The sequence below is a fragment of the Acanthisitta chloris genome, unplaced genomic scaffold, assembly GCF_000695815.1.
Source record: "Acanthisitta chloris isolate BGI_N310 unplaced genomic scaffold, ASM69581v1 scaffold13287, whole genome shotgun sequence".
Classification (NCBI taxonomy): domain Eukaryota; kingdom Metazoa; phylum Chordata; class Aves; order Passeriformes; family Acanthisittidae; genus Acanthisitta; species Acanthisitta chloris.
Window position 1 is genome coordinate 9,348 of NW_008681042.1, and position 9,520 is coordinate 18,867.

At 43.4% G+C, this 9,520-nt stretch overlaps 1 protein-coding gene across 1 annotated transcript; it reads right to left on the bottom strand.

Annotated features, from left to right (window-relative positions):
- Positions 1-7,652: 7,652 nt before the first annotated feature.
- Positions 7,653-9,098, bottom strand: CHST11 (carbohydrate (chondroitin 4) sulfotransferase 11; the record flags this gene model as incomplete). The annotated part of the gene is made up of 1 exon (XM_009077956.1): positions 7,653-9,098. A coding segment is annotated over one exon (849 nt), but the record flags the coding sequence as incomplete, so codon positions are not given.
- Between the last annotated feature and the right edge of the window lie 422 nt (positions 9,099-9,520).

Consider the following 9,520-nt stretch of genomic DNA (forward strand, 5'->3'; position numbering starts at 1 on the left):
CCAGCAGTAGGGCAAGAGGGCACAGACTCAAGCTCTGCCAGGGGAGGTTTAGGTTGGATATTAGGAAGATATTTTTTCCAGAGAGAGTGATCAGGCATTGGAATGGGCTGTCCAGGGAGGTGGTGGATTCACCATCCCTGGAGCTTTTCAAGATGAGACTAGATATGGCACTTAGTGCCATGGTCTAGTAACAACGATAATGTTGGACTTGATGATCTTGGAGGTCTTTTCCAACCTGGTTGATTCTATGATTCTATGATCAAAGAGCATATTAATCTGGCTGCATTTCCCAGCATGGGATACTGTTTTATATGTGAGCATTTATCGGTTTTAATCAGCTTCCAATATCCCTGCAAAGATTTGCCAGGTAACATGAAACACACTATGATAAGCAAAGCAAGATTGTTAACCCCACTGTGTTCTCAAACATTGCCTCTAGTTTAATTCCCGGTGTATCGCAAGGACTTCCCAAACTGAGACTTTCCCTCTTATATTTCCTCCCATCTTGCAATCCTTTTCTGTAGTTACACAGACTTAATTTCTCACCTGAGTTGCACTCAGCTGTGCCTCTTTCTCATCCTTGCACCGTTGACCTCAAGAGGGTTTTTTTCATTAAAAAATGGTGGATTTAATTTTTGACGTTTTCTTCAGTGAAAAAGGGAGGATTTAAAAGCCTCTGCTGTAGGAGTGTTACACACAGCATGCAAAATCATGTTGCATACACAGCAGTAACAGTTTAACTAGCCAAGTGCCTCATAAAATTAATTCAAAACAGTTAAATTGTTATGTCTTTCCATATAACTGAGGGTAAATTTCTCAATAAATCATGAAGAGCTATAATTCCTGGGAGGAACAGATTTTGTTTTTCTTGAATGGATGTATCAACATTTACCTGGACACCTCTGGAAACAGTGGTTGCCTCTCCAGAGTGAGCTGCTTGTTCTGATTTGACTTTTCTCTCTAAATTAATTTCTTTCAGACTTATAAATGGTTAAAAAATGAAAAAGCAGTGATGGATTACACTCGTGGAGCAACACCTGTACTTTAGACATGAAACTAATAGTTATCTGCTGAAGTAAGTCTGACTAAATTGAGCCTAAGAAAAGCTTAGGCAAAGCCTAAACTCTGTCTTTGCATGAGCTTTTACAGGACATTGAAGCTGTTGTGAGTTACAGGTTTTGACTTGATGTAGGGCTGCAAATACCTGCTGACAGCACAGAGACCTCTTGCTGCTAAAACATCATGAATTATCCCAGTAAAGTTCTAGTTTTTAGAATAAGCTGAAGCCTAATGGCTGAACTGTTATTATTCAGCTGTATGTTACCCTGACAGCTTTATGTATCAGTGAAAAAAACAGAAACGAGGGCATAAACTTGAGATTGGTTTTCCTCTTCCTGAGGAAAACAGCTTTGCTGGTTGCTTGTTTTTTAATTAAAAGCTCTCATTGAAAGGAGATTTTCAAACCCACATAATTTTAGCTAAATGCTATGTCTCATTTTCCAACTTAATCTGTCCATTTGTTGCTTTGTTGATAGAACATTTCCTTCTAAACACCTCAAGAAATGTTAGCTCAGGTTGCATTTACTCAAAGAACAGGGACAGAGGAATCAGTTTCAAGGCCAAAGTCAGTCACATTCTTAAAATATTGACAAAATATAATTTTAACAGTGTTATATTTTCTGTATTTTTTCCCTCCATGGAACTGTGTGCAGTGTTCCAGGTGGGTCTCACGAGAGCAGAGGGGAAGAATCACCTCTTTGACCTGCTGCCCACACTCCTTTGGATGCAGCCCAGGATTCCATTGGCTTTCTAGGCTGAGCTCACACTGCAGCTCATGCTGAGCTTCTGACTTAGCCAGCCAAATTTATTTATTGACAGGAAGGAGAATCTTGTAGCCCAGAAGTTTGAGTACTCCAGTAGAGAGACATTTCAGATAACAGGGGAAACACTTGACTATTGGTCATGCCAATAGGGAAGAAAAGTTGATTTTTCTCTTTTAGCATAGATTTTTTTTCAAAAGAAAAAACTGATTTGCATGTGATTTGTGGAGATGACATTTGGCTATGTTGTCCTTTAGTGCACAGAAGTCTAAACCAGGCTCCAATTTTTCAATATTTGGCGAAGTTTAAGTGCAGCTAGAAAAGGAAGATATTTTTTTGTGTGGCATCAAGAGTCTGAGAAAAGCATGGAGGAAGCTGGTTGGGAAGCAGATGCTCTGGTTTCCTCCCTGGTGCTGGCTGCGTTCGTTTAACTTTTTTGTCTTTTCCTTCCAGTGCCCCATATTTTTAGATTAATTTTCGTGATTATGATGGAACTAAATGAAATGTCTTTTCATTCAAACAAAATTTGCAAAGTGTAGGAGCTCATACCTGCACAGGGGGCATGTTATGACCACAGGAACAGATTTTCATCTCCACTGTACTTAATTGCACCATCTTGTCACTCATTTGGGCGAAAGGTCATGTCAGCCACGCAGGATCCTTCCACTTTGTCACATGCCCCAGTGCTCCACATGCATCTCCCAGTGCCTGGGGGTGCTGCACACAGCTCTGCTGCCTCCAGCTCTGCTGTGGGACAGCACCTCCCTGAGTGGGGGCAGCTGTAGGACAGAAGCTCTATGCTCTATGCTGGATTTTATAAACTTGTAATTATTTAAGGGAAAAATTGAGGCTTGACAAAAGGACAAATCCTCAAGTTTCCTTCCACTGGAACAAATCCAGTTTGGCCAGTCTCTGTGGCAGTATCAGGGACCAGGTTTTTCTCTTCACTGTCTCACAAACAACGAAGGGAAACACCCAAAAGCTGTGCACCCAAGAAGTGTGCAGAGAGGCCATTTCTTACCCATTACCCCAACAAAGGAACTTTTCAGGTTTGTGTGCATGTGATTTCAATTTTGTAATGCTCCCCAGCTCCCACCTCTGTGGCTGAGCTCTGCAGCTGTTGATTCCCCCTGGCCTGGCTGAGTCCTCTGGCATTCCCTGTCCCACTGAGCTCCACCCAGCCAGGGGATTTCTCCTAGCTGCTGTTTCTACATGACACTGCACTTCATCTTTGTGAATGGAGACCTTGGTGCAGCTGATGACTCCCTCAGGGCAGTGTAGTGGCTTGCTGAGGCCCATGCACTGCCAGACAATATTGCATCACTTTGTAGCTTGTGTACTTTTAGCAGGTCAAAAGAGGTGATTCCTCCCCTCTACTCTGCTTTTGTGAGACCCACCTGGAATACTGCACACAGTTCTGGTGTCCTCAACATAAGAAGGACATGGAACTGTTGGAGCAAGTCCAAAGGAGGCCACGAAGTTGCTAAGGGGACTGGAGCATCTCCCCTATGAGGACAGGCTGAGGGAGTTGGGGCTGTTCAGCTTGGAGAAGAGAAGACTGTGTGGAGACCTCAGAGCAACTTTTCACTATCTGAAGTGCCAGAGAAGGACTCTGTGTTAGTAACTGCAGCAATAGGACAAGGGGTAATGGGTTCAAATTGAAGGAGGGGAAGTTTAGGTGAGGCATTAGAAAAAAGTTTTTCCCTGTGAGGGTGGTGAGACATTGTAACAGGTTGCCCAGGACCACGGTGGCTGCCCTGACCCTGGTGGTGTTCAAGGTTGGATGAGGCCTTGAGCAACCTGATCTAGTGAGGAGGTGTCCCTGCCCAGGGCAGGGGGTTAGGACTAAGGTCCATTCAAACCCTTAAGTTCTGTGATTCTGTGATTCTACTCCCTGCCCTGTCAAGCTGCCGAGGAAGACAGAGCAGCACAGTGGCCAAAGCCAGGCTAATCACTCACTGAGATAGAGTCCTTCTCAAGACCTTAATAATCTCCTTCTCTGACTGAGGCTGTAGAGGAATATGATATTTTAAAGGGTGAAGGTTTTTGTCTTAGCACTGCACAGCCAGGATGGGATTTCAGAAAGCTCTGCTGCTGTTCTGCCTGTTAATGAGGGAGTGCAGGGAGGGGAGGTCATTTCAGGTGGGAATGGGTTTGGCCAGTGCCCCACTATAGAATTTGGAATGCTTGGACAATGTTTCTGGGCTTGCAACAGGTCTTAAATGGACAACCCTCATTGTTGTTGGCTGGGAACTTGAGAAGGGAGGGGAGCAAGGTGTTATGAGATGACTTTAGCTTTCCTGCTCCACAGCAGTAGGTAATTTTGAGCCTTCCACGTGTCCTGCCACAATAATGCATGTGAGAAAGCGAAGCCATGCAGACAAAAATCCCACCCTGAAAAATCCACCCTGCTAGCATGGGCCAGAAATAAAGCACACAGAGAGGAAATTTCTTTCTTCAATTTAATTGAAGTTACTTAGAAAAATAATCAGGCTTGAATGGCTTTTCTTTAAGGAAAGATTCATGAGCAGTTCACACTTGTGTTGGCAATGTATAATTTAGCTTTTTTCTTTATTAACAGTATATTTAAGTATGAGGAGATACTTCTCTACAACAAGCCTTCTACTGCATACAAATAGGTTAAAAAAAAAATCCAACCCCACATTGATGTTAAATTATTCGTACACATTGTATTGTGCATGCATGTAAGAAAATAACACTCTCTGTAACAAGAGTAATAGTAAGGACAGTCCCTTTTTGTACCTGAAAAGTGCAGCAGACTACAGTGAAACCCTAAAACATCTGGGGTCAACTTACTTCTAAAAGCACTTCTGCTTGTGGATGATTTATTTCACTTGTCTTACACAGCGCATGGTTCAGGCAGTTTGCATGTTTCTCTGATAATGGGTATGGTTTAGGAAGAGGCTAAAGCACAGACTGAGACAGGTTTAGGGGAACCTCCCACCACCCAGGAGTCACCACCATGTTTAGATGGACCAAATCCAGTCTGAGCTCCAGGTTAAGGTGCTTGGGGCTATCTGGAGGGAGCAAACCCTCAGCTGTGGGTATCATGCTAAGTATGGGGCCATCAGCTCTGCTGGGCTCAGTGCAGGCCCTGCCAAATGGCAGGGAGGCATCAACTGCTCTGAGGATCACTGCTCCACCAGCTTTGAAGGGGCTGGGGACAGAGATGGGGAGCACAACTTTCCCCACTGGGTCCTCTCTGCGCTCATCACTACTTGACCATAACTAACGCGTTTCCTTCTACAACAGCAGCTCCCTGGGTGGCCTTTGCAGCCCCATGGGCACATCTGTACTTTGCACTTTGCTCTGGCTTTGTGCTGCCTGTTTTTCTTCCAGGACCAGCAGAAACGAAACCATGAGGGAGGCAAAGCTCAGGAGCAGACCAGTCCCTCTACTCCATCTGGGAAACCCAGTGAAGAGATGGGGGTAAAACCAGCCTGGTTCCTTGGCTGTCCCCACTGCAGGTGGTGGCTCACTGGGATAAGGATGAACAAGCCTCAGTGTCTTCCTGTGTGGCTGCAGGAAAGAGGTATTTTTTGGCTCAGTCAAAACAACACACCCAGGAGACCAAAAGAAAAGGTCTTAACATTTGTGATCCTTCTCTGAGCTGCTCCTCTGCTTACAGCATGGGACAAGATCATACCCATCACGTAAGCTGTTCATTCTAAACACAGATCTACGGCTCATTCACAGCACCCCAAAACAGATATAACACAGTAAATAGCCAGGTTGTAATAATTTGGGATCAAGCTTTTAAAAAGCAAGTGACTTAAAAGTGCCTACTTCAGCCCACATAGAAGTCTCAGTGCTAAGCATCCACCTGGAGAGCAGCACTCTGTGGGGAGGCAGAATCTGGGCAGTCAAACCCAAAGCTGCTGCTAAAAATCCTAGCTGGAGCAATGCTCACCCCTCCAATCTCCTGAGCATGTTTTTCACCTGAAGCTTTTCCTATCAGAGCTATCAAATAGGGGGTTTGTGTCTCCAAAGCTGTGAAACGAAAAGAATATTACAGAACAGATAAAAACATGGTGATAATGCCAGAGAAAAGTACAAAAAGGAAGGGGAACCACACCCTGTTTTAAATATGTGTACTTTCCAAAACAACCTTTGTCTTCAAAGAAAAAATTGAAATTGCATTCTGTTGGAGAGATTAACAACTAACTGAGGAGAAAATTGGACCAAAATATGAGCACTGCCAGATGCAAGACCAAACAAGCATACAAATAGCTTGTGGGAAGTATTGGAGGGAGGAGGGAGGAGGGGAAACCACCCTTGGACAGGTTTTTTCTTTAACAAACATATAACCATTGAACTAGGAACATAAGAAAGCCAGGGCACACCGTGAGAGGCACTTGCAACAGCCCTGCACACTCTGAGACCAAACTGCTTTCAAGTAGAACACCAGGCAGTGATAAGCAATGGGAGAGGAATTCAGAGTGGGCAGGAGCAGCCAGCCAGCCCTTTGCCAGCCACTGGGTCAGCACAGAAACAGGATGTGGGTTATGCAAACTGTGGCTGTTCCACAATGGAGGAGATATTTATTTGTACGTATGATGTGAAAAATAATGATCCAAATCCTGCCTAAGACCAAATCCAATTGTGAAAGGACTTTGGCTGCTGTTTGTTATGTTAATTTGGTTTTCAGTGAGATTTATCCAGCAATTTATTTTTATCAAATAAGATGCAAACTATTTTTCTTCTTTAATCACATCTGTGTCCTAGAAAATAATGTAACTTAGTGGATATTATCAGCTAGTGTACAACATGACGTTTTCAGGATCAAGCTCTGATACTGTCCCAAGAGCTCTGCCTTTAGCTGAGTTTATTTAAATCATCAGTAATTTCTGTTTTGATCCAAAGACTGACACACAGGTGAGTTTAAAACCCCATTTAAACCAGGTTTTAGACTCCCACAAGTGCCTCAGTTTTAAGCCTTTGCCTCCTTTTGCCCAAAGCTGGGTGGGATAGCCTGGAGTGGCTACAGAGCATTCCCCGGGCTGTACATCTCACCTGCAGCGAACTGAAGCAAACATTTTGAGAAGCCTGTACTGCTTTCACCATCTGGCTAAGAGATCCACACTGAAATTTCACTTTTCATGACTTATTTGCCGTGAATAGATTACTATTTGCTTGCCTAAACCCTCACTCAGTATGCTGTGACTGGCACAATCTGCCATCCCAACAAGCTGTTCTACACAAAACAATCACTACTGAGAAATTCATCTTAAGAGAAAAGGTCATGGTCTCACACCAGGGCTGACTTAGATGAATTTCTGATCCACTGGAACTTCGAAACATCCCCGTCAATGGTACTTAGGCATCAACTGAAAAAAGAAGACTGTCTTCTCCCTAGGAAAAAGCCATGAAATCAGCATGTAGGAAGGTGAGACCTTTTTTACTGCCTTGCATGCTTAGAGAATCAACATGAAGACAACTTTTTGACTTTTCAAATGACATGCCCAAACCAATTATAGCAGCATATCATGACCAGTGTCTCTCAAGCCAATTTTGGTTGTCCATCTTAACTTGTAGAGGACAGAGTTCCCTTGAGCCCCATCTTGGACATGAATTAAGTCAATGCCAATTGCTTTGGGCATTCAAAAATCTCTTCCAGTCACTTTCAAAGTGCTGCGGTTTTTTTCTGATGATCTGCACATGTGTTTGGGCTGGCAGGCTGCAAATTAAGAGACAACAAGACTGGTCATAACTCATTAAGACTTATAAAACGTTCATGGTTTCTCCTCCCGAGGAATACATTCACATTTCTTTCAGTCATGGGTTATAGCTATCATGAATCTACCCAAATCTGGTTTACTTTTCCTTTTCAGGGCTAGAAAGATAAATTTTGTACTAACATCAAGTGCAATATCACTTTCTGAAGAACTTTTTTTCACCTCTCTTCTCACAGCGTGTGCTATCAACAACCATTCCTGTATTGACCTGCACCAATGGCTAATGGAAGAATATTATTACCCAGAGACAAGCTCAACTGAGCAAAGTACAGAACCAGACTCCTTTTGTCCAAAAATCATCTTCTCTCTGCTGCTGAAGTGACACCTACCAAGAGACAGTGTTTTAAATAAGTATAAATAACATTAATTAGAGTTGGAGGAATGCAAGATCAATGAAATTCACCAGAACACAATGAACATTTTTTTCAAACAGTGTAGCAGTATTATTAATTTCTACAGCTAGATCATCACAATCCTGTTACCCTGCAAAGAGAGCTGTCCTTTCTTACAGTTGATTTAAATAATTTTGACTGTGCTGCTCGCAGCATCATTCAAAAAAAAAAAAAAAGAAAATATTAATTTACAAAATAACCCATTCTCCATATTTATTATGACAAATAAAAATCTTAAATAAAACAGGCTTTCTCTCCCTTCTCTCCCCCCAACCCATCCCTCATTCCAATTTCAGGTAGCTTGGCACTGAGTAATTGAACATTAAAAAATCGAGTTTGTAGACTTCGTAGAGCTGCGTTTGGTGCTCGGAGCTGATGTTCTGGAAGAACTCTGTGGTCATTTCATCAGTAGTTCTCGTAGACTTTGCATAGGTGGGGAATTTCAGGTAGTTGCCTACTCCTGCCAGCTGGAGAATGTAATTCGAATCCTCTTCGAGCGTCTCGTATTTTCCTATGAGGTCGTAGTGGATGTGGCAAGGGTGGCAGAGGGAGTACACAGTCTGCCAGTGCTCATTGAAGGGCTCTTCTCTTTGGGTGTGTGGGTCGATGAGATATGCCACAAACTCTTCGAATTTCACATCATCACCTTTACGCAGAGATTCCTGGGTTGCATTTTTCCTCTGGCGTCTCACAATTTTGGTGCCGTATCTCTTGTGGAAGGAAGTGTTGTACTTCTGGGTGAACTTGTTCCTGTAGGCAGACACAAGTCTCTCAAAAGGCTCACGAACAAAGAGGAACTTCATGTAGTTTTTCAAGCGGTGGTTGATCTCTGGGATGCTGTACTGGTTGAGGGTCTTCAGGTTTGAAGACACGTGGGCTTCATTGGCTGGGATTTCCATTGGATCACTGTACTTGCCTCTTCCCGTCAAAACCATCATGACCCTCTTCCAGTTTGTGCAGGCCACTTTGGGAACATAGCAATAAATCATCTCATGATCTTCATCCACGACCAGGTGTTTGAGATCATTAGGTGTCAGCACACGGCGCTTCCTACTCGACACACTGTTTGCTCGGCACGTGTCTGTCACTTGGTCTCGTCTAATCTGATGAAGAATTGCTGTGTTGGACAACTGCAAAGAAAACACAGGCACCAGTTAAGTCAAGGGGGTTGAAAATTTTCACTGCCCTTTTGCTTATCTTGTAGAAAAGCAGATTTCTGTCTGCATAGAACAGTTCACTATCATGGAATCATAAAATTTTAGGGGTTGAAATGGACCAAAAGCCAAATGCCAAAAGCCCCTCAAAGAACAGGATCCAAATACACTTTTGAGTCAAAACCTAAATGAAACTCTAAGATGGGACCAAACCAGTTGCAGGAGTTCTGAGCTTTGGACTGAAAGGAAAGACAAATTGTTACAGATAAGCCCTATGAACCCAAGGTTCACCCACCCAAGATGTAGCAAAAGCTTTTGCAACATGTGAGTAGCAGAGACTCCCCCCATCTGGGCTGTGGTGGGTTGCATGGAAATCCCATGCAGTGCTCCAGGCTGGG